An 18238-nucleotide genomic window follows, 5' to 3' on the forward strand; every position below is an offset into this window, starting at 1 on the left:
GGCACAGCGCGCTGATGAAATCGTCGCACGCGGGGTGATGGGACGCAGACACGGCGGCTCGTCAAGATAGATTATTTGGACGCGCGAATTTCATCGAGAAAGTTCGCTCCATGTGGGCCAGGCTTCACAAAGATGAACATCACAATCCATACACTTGGCGCAGAATTCACAAAGGTTCTATTTCGTAAGTTATATCTTTGCCACGATCCGGCCGCCTTTGTTAATAGCATGTCCAGCATAAGGATTGGTTGGAATTTGCTCTTACAAACAGTTCTAGAGTAAAACATTTTTTTTGTGTGTGTGTGAACGCGGGCCCTGATTCGCTCTGTCGTCTGTGGTGGTGGCGGTGGAAAAACTTTATTAATTATTGAGAGGGAAGAGGGGAGTAAGGAAAAGGGTAGGGTGGGAGGGAAGCGGTTGGGTGGGTCCCTATTCCAGGACACCAGTGATCCTGGCTACTCTCTCCGCCTGGTCCAAGAGGCCCCTTTGGGCCCCCAGCCCCGGCCGGGCGAGGAGGATCTCCCACGGCTCCCTATTGTAGGCAAGCATCTCAGGCGAGTTCGCTTCTCGTGGTCTTTCTGTACATTCCCACGTCACATGTGGCAGCGACGGCCATGCACCGCACCATGGACAAGCGCTGGCATGTAGTGTGGGATTTATGTGGTGTGCTCTTCCCAAGTGGGGATAGGTGTGCGTCTGTATTCGTCTGTATGCGCGGGCTTCTTGTACCCCCAGTTGCCGATGCGGGGGGGCAAGGCGCTCTCTCGTGCGACGTTGGTGTTCGAGGATGTCTCGGGCTGTAAGTGGACAGTCTTGGAAAGGGCTGTGGTTCCCCGCTCGGTTTGTGAGTTCTCGAGCTAGGGAGTGTGCCCTCTCATTGCCTGGGATGTCCTCGTGTCCTGGACACCATATGATTGAATGCTCTTCGTGGAGCGCGTCGCCTAAAATTCTCAGCGCGATTCGTGGCAATCTGCCTTGCACGTACATTCTGCATGCTGCTTGAGAGTCGGAGATAACCAGTGCCGAGTGCCCGGTGCTGTCGCTGTGTTTGATTGCCATCGCGATTGCTGAAGCTTCAGCAGTGGCTGTGCATGTTGTATTTATTGAGGCCGTTATTTCGGCTCTTTTCCGCTGGGTGTTGCGAACTGCTACAATGACGTGTCCTCTAGCAGTCCGAGCGGCGTCCGTGTATTGCACTTCTTGATTATTTCCAAGGCTTTTGATGAGTTGCTTGGCTCTGGCTTGTCTTCGGCCTTTGTGGTATTCGGGATTCATGTTCTTTGGTATCGGTGTGGCTTGTATTTGCTTCCTGATGGGGCCTGGTATCTGATGGATTTGGTCACTGCAATATTGCGGTTTCACCGAATATCTTAGTTCAGTCAGTAGTTGTTGTCCGGCTTGTGTGAGACACAGGCGCTCTGTCTGATTTATCATAACCGCTGCCTTGAGCTCTTCAAAGGTGTTGTAAACTCCTGTGTCGTGTAGTCTTTCATTTGCGGTGTTCACCGGTAATCCTAGCGCCACCTTGTACGCGCACCGTATGATCTGGTCCACCATCTTGATTTCTGTGCGATTTAAGTTCTGATAGGGAAGAGCATATGTTATCCGGCTGATGACAAAAGCTTGAACGAGTCGTATCGTTTCGTTTTCGTATAGGCCTCTCCCTTTCTTTGTGATTCGTCCTATTAGTCTTGCTATTTGCTTCGTTGTCGCTTTCAGGGTCGCGATAGTGTGATCCACTCGCCTGTTGCTTTGGATCCAGAGGCCCAACACACGAACCTTGGTCTTTTCTGGAAGCATTCGGTTCTCTAGTTGGAGGTGTAGGTTTGGCCTGTTACGGTAATTTCGTCCATGGACTCTGACCCATTCCGACTTTTCTGGTGCACAGGCCATGCCGTGTTCTGCCACGAAGTTTTGAACGGTGTTGATGGCTTCTTGTAGGGTGCTTTCTTTGTGGCCTAACGATCCCTTGTGCATCCATAAAGTGATATCATCCGCATAGAGCGCGAATTTGAGATCTTGGATTTGATGCAACCTTCTTGCCAAATTGTTCATGCCAATGTTAAACAATAATGGTGAGAGTATAGCTCCCTGTGGAGTTCCTTTGTTGGGGAGATTGAGCTTGGGTGATCGCATATCTTCTAAACCTATCGTGGCAGTCCTACCAGTTAAGAAGGATTTCACGTAGTCAAAAATTCTCTTGCCGCATCCCATTTTTTCTAGTTCCTCCATGATGAGCTTATGCGACATAGTGTCGAATGCGCTCTTTAGGTCCAACGCCACCACTATGTTTTCTTCACCAGTCGCCACGTTGTTTATTACTTCGTCTCTTAGCCTAAGGAAAACATCCTGTGTTGACAGATGTTTGCGGAAACCATACATGTACACCGATAGGAGGTTGTGACTTTCGATATAATCAGTTAACCTGGTGAGTATCACTTTTTCAAACAGCTTCCCGAGACATGACGTTAGTGATATTGGTCTCAAGTTCTGAATAGTTTTCTGTTTTCCCGGTTTAGGGATTAGGACTATGGTGGCTTCCTTCCACTGCTGTGGAATGGTACCAGTTTCCCATATGCCCTTGTTGAAGTAGTCGACTAGTCGTCCGAGTTGCTCATTGCTGAGGTTGCGCAGCATTGCATTGGTGATGCCGTCCGCTCCGGGTGCTGTGTTTCGTCTGATGTCCTGCGCCGCTGCATACAATTCGGCAACCGTAACGGGCTCATCTAGAGGTTTGTTTGCCAGCCCTTTGTAGCTGAGAGATTCGACACTATCGCCCCCTGTGTTAATGTATTTCTCCCTGAGCGCTTGGATCAGTTTATCGGTGTCACCTTTGTATTCACCTACTAGGGTGCGTATCGTTCTCGCTGTTGCCGTCTTTGTAGAGTCCGGGTCTATCATGCTACGTAAGATAGCCCATGTCTTAGCGGTGGATAGCGTCCCTCTCAGTGAATCACAAAATTGGAGCCAATTTTCCGCTTGCAGCTCTCTGGCATACTCATTTGCTTGTTCTGTTAGCGTTGCTATTCTTGCCCTAAGTTTTCTGTTCAGTCTTTGAGTTTTCCAGCGCTTGGTTAAGCTACGCCGGCCCTCCCACAGGTGCAGCAGATGTGGGTCTACTGCAGGTGTTTTCGCGTTAATGGATATGTTTCGTGTTGTGGCTTCGTGTGCGACTTTGAGTTCCTTTGCCCAGTCCTCAGTTGTGTTGGGGGGTGTTGTGGACATTGGATATTTTCTGTATGCCGTCCAGTTTGTGATTCTAGCCTGCTTTGGTGGAAGTTTGAGCCGGGGTGTGGTCATTGAATAACTAATAATATAGTGGTCACTTCCCAGATTTTCGTCTAAATTTCTCCATTGCCCATCCGCTATGTTTAGCATGAAGGTTAGGTCGGGGTAGGTGTCCCCGCACACGCTATTTCCTAATCTAGTGGGTGTTAGTGGGAGAGTTACTAGTTCTAGATCATATTTCTCTGTAATTTCTACCAGGCTTCTGCCTTTGGGGGTATCTCGTCGGTATCCCCAATGGGTGTGGGGAGCGTTGAAGTCGCCTAGGAGTACAAATTTGTCTTTTCCTTTCAGGTGGCCTAATGCGTATTCTATAATTGCCGCAAAGTCCGGTCGACGTTCTTTGGGAGGACTGTATACGTTACAAATAAAGGTCTTTGCTCTCCCTTTCTTCGATGTGTGTATTTCAATGATTTGGTGCTCGGTTGCGCATTGAGCGACATAGTGTGAGCTCACCGCTATTCCTTTATGCACTAATGTAGCAACCCGCGGGTACTGCTGATTCGTAACTGTGTAGTAATCCCTTAGCTTGACTGTACCCTTTCCTACTTCTTGGAGGCATATAATATCAGGTTTGCTGATGGCCGAATCGATGAAAGTCTGTAGCGCTGCCGCTCTTCTTTGGAAAGAGCGGCAGTTCCAATGCCATATCTCAGCGGTGTCTTCGATTCTGGGTGTTTTACTGGCCATTGTTGATCACGCTTTCGACGTCCGTCGAGTCCGAGATTATGCCATTCTTGGCTTTTCTAGCCGACGGTGCGCTGGGGTTGCTATTCGCTCTTTTACGCAGTGGTCTTTGTCGGGCTAGCGTTTCTTCCACGTATCCTTTAAGTCCCTGTAAATCAGCGTATAGTTGTTCTTGGAAGTTTTGGATGCTTTGCATCTGTTGCACTAGGAGTTGTAGTGTTTTGTCCTTAGTGGGTGTCACTTTCGTGTGTTCTTGTTGTGCCACATGTTAAAGGTATAGCATGACGCAGTGAGCACGCATGGGCGGACGTGCACGAGTTCTTACCCAGTCAAAAATCCCTGTCAAAGCTGGCTTCTCCACAATAGGATACCTTTTGGGGAGAAGCCCACTTTCAAAATTTTCGTTGTTTGGTGACGGTACATCGCATGCTGGAAGCCTTTCCACGGGACAAAAAAAACGATTAGTGCACTATTGCAGTACTTGAGGTGCACCGGTTTGAGAGTCCGCTTATAGTGCCCCTGTGCATCTTCCCACGTGCACTAACTGCTCTCCCTCTCCCCCTTTCTCTTGCCGCCAGTGTAAGGTAGCAAACTGGACACTCGTCTCATTGACCTCCCTGCCTTTCCTCTCCTTGATTTCTCTCTGCACAGCACATTAACTGAGAATGGCCCCGTGACAAAGGTAAGAGCAGCTTGTGGCATGTACGAGTTCCGCATGCTGAAAGGCTCCAGACAGGCACTTACACGAACTTACACATATTACATAGGATACACCCCACAGCCTACAAGGACGAATGCCCATGGTGTGGGGCCACACCAACCCTATACCACATTACGTGGGAGTACACACTACACAACATAGAGCACCCAGACACGAAGACCACGAGGGAGCAACGGGAGGCACTGCTGTCCATCTCGGCCCTCGACGACCCGCTCAAGCTGATAAAGAGAGCTGAGAAGATGGCAAGAGCCAGCGGAGCCCTAGACTAAGGGCCCCGACCATTAGCGGTTTTTCTGATTATTATTTTAATAAAGTTTATCTATCTATCTATCTATGCTGATGACGGCTGTTGTGCGAGGTAGGCCGGCTAGTGGTGTGGAAATTTGGCCGCGCCGAACACAATGCAGGTAGGGCGAACTCATGTGACGTAGTGTGGGGGCGAGTCTGAAGGTGTTTAGGAATGTCAGAAGGGGAATCTCGAGCACCTCGTAATCTATTCAGAGGTTGTCAAACACGAGCCGAAGGTCGGAGGCGAGTGGAATGCTACAGATGACATCGGAAGGGAGCGCTGCGCCAGATCGCGCGGATCTTCTGAAGGCAGTTGACGTTCACTTGAACGTTTTATCGCATGGTGCGTAGTGTGAAGAAGTGGCTGAATATTTTCAGCTTTTTATGAAAATAGCAAGTTCAATGGCATTCTTCGTGATGATAACCATATGAAGCCAACAGATAATGAAGCCAAGGAAGGCATAGGGGAAGTTATTTGTAGTTTCAATTGAAGTTTAGAAATTACAAGCTAAAAGAAAATGAAAGAGGAAGAAAAAGAACTTGCCGCCTGTGGGAGCCGGACGCACGACCTGCGCATTACGCGTGCGTCAGACTACATCGGAGGCTGTTGCCACGTTCACATTTTTTTGGCACTTATGCATGCGTACGAGACCTAACCCGGGAAGTGTTAGCCAGCACCACCCATGGCCATGGCGGCATGCGGCACGTAATGCGGAGGCTTCGTCTCCGGCCGCCGGCGCGTTGTTAACTTCGTCCACTTTCATGTTCCTTTACCTTATCCCTTGTGCACTGCAATTAAAACTACAAATTACTTTCCCTAAGCTTTCCCTGGCATCATTATCTGTTGGCTTCATATGGCTGTGACTAAAAAAAAAAAAATCGGGCCCCTCGGTTCCCTTTCTTGTTCTTTGTGATAAATAATTAGTTAGCCACTTTGTTGTCATTACAGACGGCGGCTGATGCATAAAATTGCCGAACATCCCATGCGCATCAAAATCAGCCGAGACACTACATTGAAAGAGAAAAACAAATGCGAGAAAAACTTGGCAATATTAAGCTCGAGTGCGCAGCCGGCGTTGAAATTTAAGCGCAGTTGTTCCTGTCATCCGCCGCGACAAACTGACGCACGACGCCGCACAATGCGGAGCAAGTGTCTTGCAAATATCCACTCGCGTACGGGCGAGCGCTTTAAGGGTTCAAATTGCGGAACCCCCTCCGCACTGCGTCGGAGGAGGGGCAGCGTACAAACAGGTATGCGCTCTTCTCCTCGCACGTGGCATCTCCGTTTTTATCTCTAATCCCCCGCACCGCGACTTAAAAGAAAGTCCCTCGAGACACGTGCCGCACGACCTTCGCGAGGAGCCCACACTGGACTGATGGAAGCGGCGGCTTCGCCCAATAAATCCAGCCCGATAACCCCGACGCGGCGCGGTCAACATCGCCGCCGCGCCAGCAGCGCGCCGCACCGGCCGGTCGTGCTGCCTCTGGGCGCCACTCGTCGGGCCGCGTGCGCGGCGCGCAGCCTGGCCGTGATGTATGTGGCCGAGTGGCTGCGAGCGGCGTCGGCCGGCGTGCCATCGCCACGACGACGGCGTCGCCAGCGCCGCGGGCGTCCGTCAGCTCTGGTATCGCGGCGGCAGGCAGCGGTCAGCTCGAGGCTTAGCCGCGTCGCGGCCCAGTCTAAATACCTCGGTTGTTGACTGCTTCCCGGGGAAGCCACGGGCCCTGGAAACACTTCGCCGCAGCGGATATCTGGGGGAGAAACGCGATCGCCGCGCTGGACGGCGCCGCTAGGCGTTCGCTCTGCTCGCAGGTCACGTAGTGTTGGTCACATGCGTCGATGCTCAGTAGAAGGGCGCCTGCTTTTAAACGCGCCGGCATTCTTCTAAGAGCGTGTTTAGAAGAGTGGACGAACCTTATGTGCTGCGCGAACTCGACAGGCTCTCTTGCATGAAGGTGTAGAGAAGGTGCGTCCCCCCAAGAACCGGGTTCGAACCACTGATAGCGAAAAGGCTCTCGTACTCACTTGCTGGAACGTCGAAGCGCCGGGGCGCTCATAAAGACCCGTTCGTCCGAGTCACCTAGAGCCACACGTCTAGTGGCCTCAGAGCGTTTCGCAAATTTGTCCGTCTATTAGTTAAGGGGTCATGATGGACACCGCCTATCGAGACGAACCTTGCAAGGCAGGCGCTGCTCGAATATTGTGGGAAAGTGCTACCGTTTGTGCTCCAATTTTTATTAGAAGCTTCTGTCGACTGCGATCTTATTCTTTAATGCTGCGGGCTCCAAATTCATTTGCGTCAGCAAAGCCATCCGCGACTCTCAGGCACCGACTGCGCAGCGGGGCGGAGTGGAACTCCATGCCGCTGCACTCTGAACGCCGTACGTCGTCGAGTTGTAGACAATGTTCCGGGCTCTGCTCTGCCTCTCTACTGTCTCGACGTACGTCAAGGCGCTGCACATCTGAAGAACGATGCCCTGGGCAAACAGCTGCATGCTTCGCCATCGCCTCTCACGGCCACCGTTTGTGTACGGTCGTGTACCACACTGTGGCTAGACTGATACTTTCGCGTTGCGCGGTCGTTTTGATGTGATGGCTTTTGTGCGCATCACAGGATAAGCCTGGAAGACCTCGTTTCAGTGTAGTCCTCGTGCGGCGACGGTGCAGGTGGCGAGCAAAGAACGCCAGCTGCCCACAAGGGTTTGACAGTCAGTGTATTTTCAGCGGGACATCGTCAGTAATTTTGTAATTAGTCGGTAATTAGTAATTAGTACCAGCTCACCTCACAGGTCAGCTGGTACTAATAATTTCTCACAGAACCGCGTGGAGGCACTTTAACCCTTTGAGGGAAATTTTTTTTTTCGCCAAATGCGGCCCCACAGGGTAGAATTTCTTTATTGCAGATTTGAAATTTTCAGCCTGACCTACTTCTAAAAAATACTTCACGATTTTTTTAGAGTGACCACAAAGTGACGATACATTTTGCGTAGGTAAGCATGCACTATTTACTCATGAATACAAATGGCTTCCACAAATACTTTTAATAAGAATAAAGAAGTAGATGCACTGAAACAGATACATTCTGATTCGCCACTGTATAGCAGTCCGCAACGGGGGAATCGCCGCTCGACTCGCTTGCAGCAGAAAAACCAGCGCGCACGCCCGTACGTATCGTAATCGAACCGCGTGTGTGAGTGCGCGCAAGAAAACTCGGTGGTTGTGCGCCCGTAGGAAAAACCGAAGGAGTCACAAACTCGCAGCAATCCTTCGTTCCGTCGCCAACAAGGGGGCAATCAGTATTTTTCGCGAGCCGAGTCTCGAGAAAGAAAAAAAAAAGAGAAAGGCAACGCAGGCATGGCAGCGTCGTTTGTGTATACGCGGCGCCCTGCCTGTGAACAGATCTAATCGTATCCCTGTGAGCAGCAGGCGAGCGAGCATCTAGCGGTGGCCCTTTGAGAGATTGGAAAGCAGGTAGACATAAGTTTTTACGAGCGGAACGAATGGAAACAGCCCGCGAGACAAAACCAAAACTCACCGCGCCGCGCGCCCTCGCACGTGCGGATGCGCGAGTGGTCGCTGAAACGCCAGCGTGAAACAGCCGTGGAATGAAAACCAAGAGACTACGAAGAAGAAGGAAAAAAAACATTTCTTTTATCCACACAGGGTGGCAGCACTTGCTGGGCTACAAAGAGTTGAAAAATTGGCACGTTCTTCAAACATGCAGGCGGCGCCGTAAATGTACGGTGTCGACCATTCGGGACTTGTTCGCGGCACCCTATGTTTACGGCATTGACCCTCAAAGACTTCAGAGAGAGATACTTGTACCCGTTTCCCATGTGAGTACGGGAAGTCTTGCAGTAGAAATAGATAATAAATTATGTGTAGAAGCAATAATCGCAGCAGTAGTGAAAGACCACTATAATAGGTTCTTTAAGTGGGCCGAAATCTCGAAGATTGCGCCTAGCGTTTGCGTTTTACGCATTTTTACATCATGTTTTTACATCTATCTTATGCGTGGCTTCACACATGTTTAACTGTTACTAGTTGTTTCATGCATAACTCTTGTTGATTCTTTTGAGCTGCGAGGTCTTCACCCTGCCTCGTTTGTAAAGGGTATAAATCACGCTGGGTCTTATCGGAATGATACCAAGCAAGTGCTTCTTTAACAGCTTTTTTTTCTTTTCGCCCGAAGGCATCTTATATATTGTGTTTTTTGGGAAATGTGTTTAGAAAATAGGTAGTTCAGGGGGCGAGAATTGCTAATAGTTGCTGCATATGGTATTTTTGTTCCATCTTTCGCTGAAAAATTCGCGTCACGTTTGGGAAGTCATCACACCTCGATGCTGTCTGAGCAGACTTAAAACGCCGAGTGATTTGTTTGTTTCACAACGTAGTCCCTTCTTGCATGTGAATTTTGTACTCAACTGAATTCTTTGTTATCATTCTTACGCCACAGAGGACTAAACCTAGCCTTACTGTCAGCGCTCATCTACTTTGGCTGGCGCTGCCTTTATGTATCTCATGTCGCCCCTCCTCTACTAACATTAAAAAAAGGAAGTACTGAAAAGTTAGTCAGACTTAAGCTTTGTACGTTGCCAAGCAGCTCCCTTGCGGAATATGAAACTGCAAAAAATGCAGCGGGAACGGCAGTTCATCGGGGTATGCAGCAGCATTGCATCGGTGGTACAGCGCTAACACGCGCTTTTATTAGTTCGTGCGTTTGGTGTCTTCGTTGACTAGTGTACGCGTTTTCATCAATAAATTCGCAATTACTCTTCTTTAGACGACTTTGACTGCACTTATTCGGCAATTTCACATGTATTCATCGGCAGAAAAATCACAACGGCATATGCAGCACCCGTGCGGATCTCTTTGCTAAAAGTCTGCACTAAGAGGAAGCTTTAGCTCGGGCCCAAATCCGACGCGGCCTTTTGCGGAAAAACGCAAAAACGTTTTTCTGAGATAACCCCTTGACAGATTTTGATGAAATTTGTTGCATTTGAAAGAGAAAGTTAAATTCTAGTGACTGTTGGAAGCGGAATTTCGATTTAGGGCTTGAATTTTCTTAAAACGATTTTCAAATATTTGACCGTTCGAAAAAAATAGAATCACGAAGTTTACAAATTCATAGCTCTGCATCAAGAACTGATATCGCAGTTCTGTAAACGGCATCCATTAGATCATTCAAAGCGGACAAATGCAATATGTCATTTTACATCTTACGTGAATTTGTTACGTTGGTTACAACGGTTTTGCAAAAGTTGTATTTCCCTATGATTAAGTTTTTTTATATTCATGTGTAACATATCAATTTTGTCCGCTTTAGATGTACTATTAGATTCAATTCACAGAATTGTATTATCATTTTTAATGGTTGAGTTACAGAGTTGTAAACGTCATAGTCTCGTTTTTTGAAAATTTTCAATTTTTGTCAATTTTCAATAAAACATTGACGACCTAATTCAAAAATTCGAAACCAACAGTCACTAGATTTTAAGGTTTTCTTTTAAATGCAGCAAACCCCGTCAAATTTGGTGCAGTGGTTGCCGAGAAAAACGAATTCTCCTTTTACATGTATTTAGATAGGAGCACCCGAGCTAAAGCTTCCTCCTAACGACGGGTGCTTATTATTGAGGTACAGAAGCCGCATTACGGCAAGGGTAGAATTAAAAAAAGAACGATCGAGACATCGCATTACTCAACAAAACAAAGAATCGGCTAGTTAACATGAGCTCCACTTCATGTAAATGGGGTTCATGGCGTTTGTCTGCGGGACGCACCTGGCACGTATGTGGACCATGCTGTACCAAGCACAGGTAACATCGTGTTCATACCAGCTCCCACAGAGGTCAGCGTCTTCCCTACAGCTGTCAGAGCAGAAGAAGCAGTCTGGCGCCCGAACAAAGGAGAAATCGCAGCCGCGAACTTCAGCCATCCTTGCTGCAAAGGGTTGTCGTCTGCTACTGCTCCCGCGCGTACTGTTGGAAGCGCCCGCTAGGTGGTTATCAGGGCAATGCACTAGGCGTATAGGAAATTTTACCATTACTTGCAATATACCTGCCGTATAGGCGTTTTTAGTCGCGTCCTAGTCAATTCTAGCTGAAGTAAACTTAACAGTCGGCAGGGGTCTCCCAACACGCAGATGCCTGTCAATTCCGTTGTCAGGCAAACATGGCATGCCCATTCTGTGACACTCCGAATCTAGAGAGAGGAAAAACGCTCGAGAGAGGAAAAATCTAGAGAGAGGAAAGATTACTCACCTTCGCAGTAAGGGCAACATTGTCCTTCCGGGGGATTCCGAGGATTTTTGCAATTCACATGGCAGTAGATTCTTGACTCAGTTATGACACCGGACTGAAAATAGAGCAGATACAGAGAATATAGAAAGTGCGCTTAACGGCAAGTCCTGGAAACAAGGGTCATAGGACATGGTAATTTGCGGGCATGTTTATGCCACTCGTCAAAAATGCGGTTTGTAAAACATCAGCGCCACACTCTTTTCACTGCGCATCACTGTCAGTCTGAAATATGTCTGTGAGTGCAGTTCGCTCGTGTGACAGCACGCTACTTCGATCTGGGCGTGTCCCGATTCCAAGAGAAAGAAGACTGGTGTCCCGGAGCCCGGCCTGCAGACCGGGCGATAGCTAAAGGTTTCCGGGTGATACAGAGCCCGTGCGCAGGTGTACATTGTGAGGCCGGGCGCGTCGCTATGTGGATTGGCTTAATGTAAAAGCCGAACCATGACCACAGAGGTATACCGAGCGGCAACCCGATTCGTACATGCCATTTTGTGCAACCATCGCTTGAAGGGCCGATAAATCACTTCCTCCAGCGCGCGCGCCTTGTAACCCGCTTTCGCAATGCAATGCAAAGCACCGAAAACTATAAGGCTAAGCTTATAGAGGCTAAGCATTTTCGTATTAATAATAGACAATGGAACCATAGCGTTTCCTGGAGATCAATGCGGCTACGGAGACGCCGCGAAAGCTGCCGGAAAGTGCCAGCTTTAAAAAGGTGGGCATAGTTTGCCAGAGGGGGAATGGCGGTTGCGTGCTAGTGGATAACTGTAACCCAAAAGCTGCATCGAGCGGCAGCGTGTTTGGTGGCGACATGAAACGCGTGGGGGCGCTCATGCGCCTGCGAGCATTGGAGTGGTAAAATGCGCGCGCACGGACCTAAAGTTCTTGTCCATAGGATGGTTAACGACCGGTCGTTTGTGGGCGGCCCATCTTAATGGCTCTCCTAATGGTATAAATCCAATTACACCTCGTGTTGATTCGGGGCCCTCGCGCGGCAACTCCGAGCAGGAAGGGAGGAACCCTTATCTGATTCGGGGGAGTGGTCGTCCCGGACCGCTCCCGCTGGGCCTGTGCCGGGACCCGTGGGGACTCGGGACACAACAGCTTTGGGGCTTTCAGCCAACAATCTAGGGGCAGATACGTCTCACCATTTGTCACGGACCACTCAGCGAGGAGAGAGACCGCCGAGAAGCCCCATTCAAAGGAATCACCACCGACGCCCATCCGCGCTTTTTCCTCAAGCAACCAACGACGGCGTCCGAGTGTTTATTTTCGAAAGATAGGCGAAGCCCCCGGGTCTCTCTCAGCCACATTCCTCGTCTACGCCTCATCACGACTGGAAACTTGTTTTAGAGAAACTCGACACTCAAACCAAACAAAGAGTAGGCCAGAACGGATGGAGGCAAGAAGAAGAAGGCGACACGACAGGACCGACTCCAGTGGCACACTCGGGCTGCGCGCATTCGAGCAAAGTCAAGGCTGAAGGTCCGCTTTCGCCACGAAACTCTGCTTGTACTCTAGTGTACACGAACTCGTCTGCCACACGACAAGCCAGCATGCCTACATGTATTAATGGACAAGTGGCTCCCAAAGGGGGCTCTAAATGCCAGAGTTACTGCTGGGAGAATAGCCAGCTGCACAACGCAGAGAAGAATGCGATTTGAGATCGCAGCAGAGCAATACAGCTACTTCGAAATGGGCTCACGTAAATTCGAACCGCTTCTCTTGGCTCATCCACAGATGCAGTGAGGGGCAGAGAGGTAGAGAGAGAAAAGGAAAGACAGGGAGGTAACCCACGTTACAGCTGCTTCGCTACCCTGCTGTGGGGAAGGGGAAGGCGGGCAACTAGTAAAGGAAAAAGGAAAGGCAGAAGGAAAATAAGTGACGCGCGCCCGCACGACAGCGTTCATCACGCAATCAAATGCGGCCGCAGAGCTCAGACGTTTTCAAAAAGCGCAGCAGCGCTCTTGTGGCCAGCTGCGCGTATGACGGTCAAGTCCATTGTTCCAGTATGTTTTTCTTCTCTGAACGCTCCGTCGTCCATACCGATTAAAGCGACACGCAATGCCCGTATTTCGTAGTCAAAAGAAGGGCAGTATAGATAAGGACATGATCTATGGTCTCGTCGCTATCACAAACGCTGCAGGAAGCGCTGTCCATCATGCCGATACGGAAGCAAAGGAGTTGGTAGAAGCGGCGCCCAACCACATAGGGACACAGTAAAGTTGGATTGCATCGAGATAAATTAGGCGGCAGTGGAAGGCGCAATGAAGGGTCAAAGGAGTGCAGTCGCGAGTTGACACGTTCCGGTGAACTCCAATGTTCTAATGCATTGCAACGACTGCGTTGCAACCACTTTACAGCTGCAGCAGGACGCTTTTTTTGGTCGAAGTCATCCGACTCCTCTCGGACAAGTAGTATTCGTGGGCGAATCAAGTTAGGGCTGTATGCTTTTAACAGCCAAGGAGCGCTGAAGAAGCTAGAGTGAAGGTTTCGTTGTATATTGCAAACAAAGTGGGCCAACATGGCTTACTGCATCTACTATGCATCAGTATCCCGAACAACAAGTGCGTCTTCGTCTTCTGCTGATGCCTACAGAGAGAATTTGTCCCATATAACGAGAAACAGACTCCTGTAAATGTGCTCCGTAACGTGTCAGATCTGAAGCGTACAACCATTACACTTATGGTGCGCCGCAGTGAGTTAATGCTCTCAAACGACCGCGCTGATTTGATTGCGCTAGCTAGCCACTGCGGGCCCGCGTCCCCTGCAAAGCGAACAGCTCGGGCTTTTGTGCACGCTATTCAGCGAGAGAAATCGGCGCTTTTTCCGCACACCTCTTCAGCGCTGATGGGCGGCCGGCCGCGATGTTTATAATCAAAAGGCCGCCATGGCTTAGCGCTGAGCAAACAGGAAAGCCTCCGTCAACGTCACGATCGTCTTGACACGGACAACCGGAATTGGACGTGTGGACCGGCGGTAATAAAAACCAGTTTGGAGCTCTCAAGGCGATAGAATCTCGCCTGGGCGGCCGCTGGGGTTGCTCGGCGGCCGCCGATCAGTGTTGCGCGCGGAACCGCTCGTGCCTCGCGCGTCAAGCGCGACGGCCGCGCTGCCGTCTTCTCGGGAGCCGCCTTTTATGCAACAGCGGTCAGCCCGCCTTCGGGCGACGCCGCTACCTCGCGGTGCGCAGCACCAGTCCGCGCGCAACGCAAACGGTGACACGTGTGCATCCGGGCACCCTTTCCTTTTTCTTTTCCTTCACTTCTCGCACCAGCAAAGGAGCCCCGCGGGAACTTCCCCGCCAGCCGCGCACGCTCCAGTATCGATGCTTCGAGCAACTCCAGGCTCAATCAGCGGGCGCAAGGCTTCCCTCGCGTTTGTCAGCTTACTGAATTTACTTGCATCGGCTTAAATTTTCGAAACGAATCAGCGAATGAGCTTCTGACTTATGCGAAAAAAAAAAAAACACCTTAGTGCAGAGAAAAATGCGCCAGACGCGCATTACGTACGAGGTCCCCCCCACAGACATACAACTCCACCCCCCCCCCCCTCGTTTTTTTTGAGGGCGGTATTGCACAGCTAACAAGGGTGACATCTCCGTAATACTCAGTATTGCGCAAAGCGAACAAATTTTGCGCTAACGTGCACGGAATATGAAACGCTTGTTAGCACCCGAGGGTGGGCGCGCGGTTTCGCACCACGCTCTAGAACCCCGTGTCACTTCAGGAGAGGTGAGGAAAATCTCTCGAAGGGCGGCGAGTGCCCCTCGGACAAGTGCTCCGGGCGCGGCGCCCTCGCCGCGTCTTTCACTGCCGGTGTCTGCTGTGGGCGGCGCTGTGTCAGAAACGCAGTGCGCGCACGCACGCGCGGGGGCACTTTCGTTTTTTTTTTTTCCCGCTCCCTTCCTTTGCACAGCGATGGCAATCTCGCGCGGTCGTGGGTTCTCGCACGCGCTTCGATATATATATATATATATATATATATATATATATATATATATATATATATATATATATATATATATATATATATTCCTGTCGAGATGGCCGGCTTAAAAAGCCCATATAAGCGGCAATTAGGGCAATGAAACTGCGATACGACGCGATATCGGTCGCAAGCGCGCGCGATGACTCCCCCCTCCCGCCGTCGTCTCGGGCGACCTCGCGGAGCGCGGCTTCCCTGCCAAGTGGACCATCACCGCCGTATACGCGCGGCTTCCAGTTTGGCCGACACGGCACGCATGCTAAAGAGACGCCCCTGCGATACTGTCTCTTCCTCTAAGCATTCCGCGAGTGCTGGGAATGTTTTCGACACACTCGTCTGTCCCGGCCGGCCGGGCGGGCTTTTTGTAGTGGCCGCTACACATCGGCAGCCGCGTAGATGGACTTTCTCGTCTCCGCGGTGGCCACTACCGATGGAGAGGCGCCTCCTCCCCGGAAAGAAGGATCCCCGCTCCTCTTTTCGGGTCGGCCCGGCACTTCGCCTCTGCGACCTCCGAATGTCGGCGGCCGACCGGTGCAGCTGTTGTCGCTGCTTGTACGGCGTCTCTCTCGCCGGCCGCCTTTCCTCGTCCGCTTATCTCAGCAGCGCATTTTTTTGTTCCCAGGTTCGGCTCTTTCGTGACGCAGCACTTTGGCGGGGCCCTCAAATCTCGGCGCGCAGAGACAGTGAAGCCCGTCACAGGCATGGCAGGCCATGTTGGCTATTGATGTGTCAGGTTACACGCTTCTCTCAATTATCCTTATAGCGCTACTACGAGGACAGTCGAGCGGCTCTTTGTATCGATGTTGATTCCTGCTTCGTTAACGCAGGAGTACTTAAATGGACGTTTAATTTTTTTTTTTCACGGAAACTCGCACTACAATCTCTATATTCGGTTGTTTTTCAAGTTTCGAGTCTTGTGACAAGCTCAACATAGCGCTATAACTCAAAGCTGCAACATGAACGGTCTTGAATGCTTGCTAAAGGTAGAGCGCTGTAGAAGAAGAATTAAACAAAAAAAAAAAGAGGGTGGGGGGCTCGAATTCACAAAGCATTTACTTCGCAAGAACTATTAATCGTTAGCTGACCAAGTTCTCAAGTAGTATAATAGCCGGCAGCACGATTGACGCGCGCCTCGTCTTACCACCTTGTTCCGGCATACAAATATGCTTTGCGAATACGGGAGCAGTGTTTTTAAAGGCTCATTTACACAGTACACCACGAGAACAGGACCCGTATAAACAAAAAGCTTTTACCCTAGACTTATTCGTAAGAGAAAATCCGAGACAAGCCTGATTATTCGTTAGAGAAAATCCGAGACAAGCCTGATGCTGGACATATTATTAGCGAAGACTGCCAGGCAATGGTAAAGAGCACTTACGAACTAAAAGCTTTGCGACTCCGCCATCTCGGCATCTATTTAAAAAAAAAAAGCGTGTTTACCCTATCGACTGTTTCTAAGAGCGCATGACAACCAACCCTATTAAAGAAACGCATATGCCCCGCACCTGCGCTTTCATACGGGATCCCACTTGATCTTATGTAGATGATTAGAGATACAAGACATACGGGGAACGGATGTTTCGGGCATCGGGATGGCGGGCATATCATTAGCGAAGGCTGCCGGCCAATGGCGTACGCAACACCTACGAACGAAAATACTGGTGCGTGATATGCACATGTATTTCAGAACAATTGCCGTCCCAGTACGTCACGCGCAGACGCTATTGCGGAGTTCGCCGCTTGAAAACAATAAAAAGTGGTACGGATATATGTGGTAGCAGGTTCTCTTAAAATATATGGCCGGAAATTGTGGATCCTGATGTAGTCGCTTCTCACCATGATTTGTGCGGATTGCGTGTGTTCGCTGGCATTGCATGTGCTCGTTGGCATGCTCATATGACACTTATAAGATAGCTCGCCAATAAGTAAACAGCTAAACCGGTTTCTTTCCTTTTTAACAGCTGTCACTTTCTCGCTCTCATTTTCGTAATAATAAAAAAAAAACTGCAGAACGAGCGAAGAAAATCGCCATACTAAAAAGATCACTGTGGCCTTTGCATGCGTGCTCAGCAGCTGCAAACGATAGCCGCGCTAACCGTGGCTTTGTGGTTTAGATGTGACCTATAATGACCAGACGATACGCAATCGCAAATGAGGACTCTGAACGCGAGCTTCGGCACGTTCTGCGGAGCAGCTGCAAGTAATGTTTTTTTTTTTCGGCGGCGGCGGACAGGCTCAACTCTGAGAGACGCAATGAAGCGCCATTTCAAATACCACTTTGATGCAGTGTGCATTTGACACGTACTCCTGAATAGAGGCAAGCGACTGTCCTTGCACCCGCCTCGCTCCAATGTCCGCTTCTTGTTTACATTTGTCGTCGTTTAAGAAGCGAAGATCGCCTGCATTACAGCAGCCGGCTATTTCTTGACACCGTCAAGAAATCAACACTGCCCCATTTGCCGTGTAACACGCAGACACATGCCACAGAGACGCACACGTACTAACCCTATATAATAAATGTATATGAAGAAAAAAGAAAGGCAACCAGGGGCCGAATTCACGAACCTTTTCGTTCGTAAGTGCTTTTGGCCACTGGCCGGACGGCTTCGCTAATAAGAAGCCCCGCGTCATGATTGGCTGAAATTTTCTCTTACAAACAATTGGGCCCAGGGGTCGAGTTCACAAAGGTTTACTTTCGTAAGTGATCTTTGCCATTAGCTAGCCGCCTTCGCTAATATTATGTCCACCACCGTCAGAATTGGCAAATATTTTTCTTACGAACAATTCTACAAGTTACCACACGAAACGCTTTTATGCTATAGAATTGTTCGGGAGAGAAAATTCCAACCACTCCTGACGCTGGACAAAGCATTATGAATGAAGGCCACAAGTCAATCGTGTTACGATTGGCGTGAAGCACCCAGTGCAACTAGGATTATCTAGAAATCATGGCTCATGGGGAAGTGCAGG

General features: G+C 49.8%; 1 protein-coding gene across 2 annotated transcripts in view; it reads right to left on the minus strand.

The window, feature by feature from the left end:
- cv-2 (crossveinless 2) overlaps positions 1-18238 on the minus strand; it is a 249887-nt gene that overhangs the window by 88246 nt on the left and 143403 nt on the right. For both annotated transcript variants that reach the window (XM_065430950.2, XM_065430949.2), the window contains one exon: positions 11243-11336. In XM_065430950.2, the coding sequence (XP_065287022.1) occupies positions 11243-11336 (94 nt within the window). The remainder of the gene's footprint in view (positions 1-11242; positions 11337-18238) is intronic.

The sequence above is a fragment of the Dermacentor albipictus genome, chromosome 1 (genome assembly GCF_038994185.2).
Source record: "Dermacentor albipictus isolate Rhodes 1998 colony chromosome 1, USDA_Dalb.pri_finalv2, whole genome shotgun sequence".
In the NCBI taxonomy this organism is placed as follows: domain Eukaryota; kingdom Metazoa; phylum Arthropoda; class Arachnida; order Ixodida; family Ixodidae; genus Dermacentor; species Dermacentor albipictus.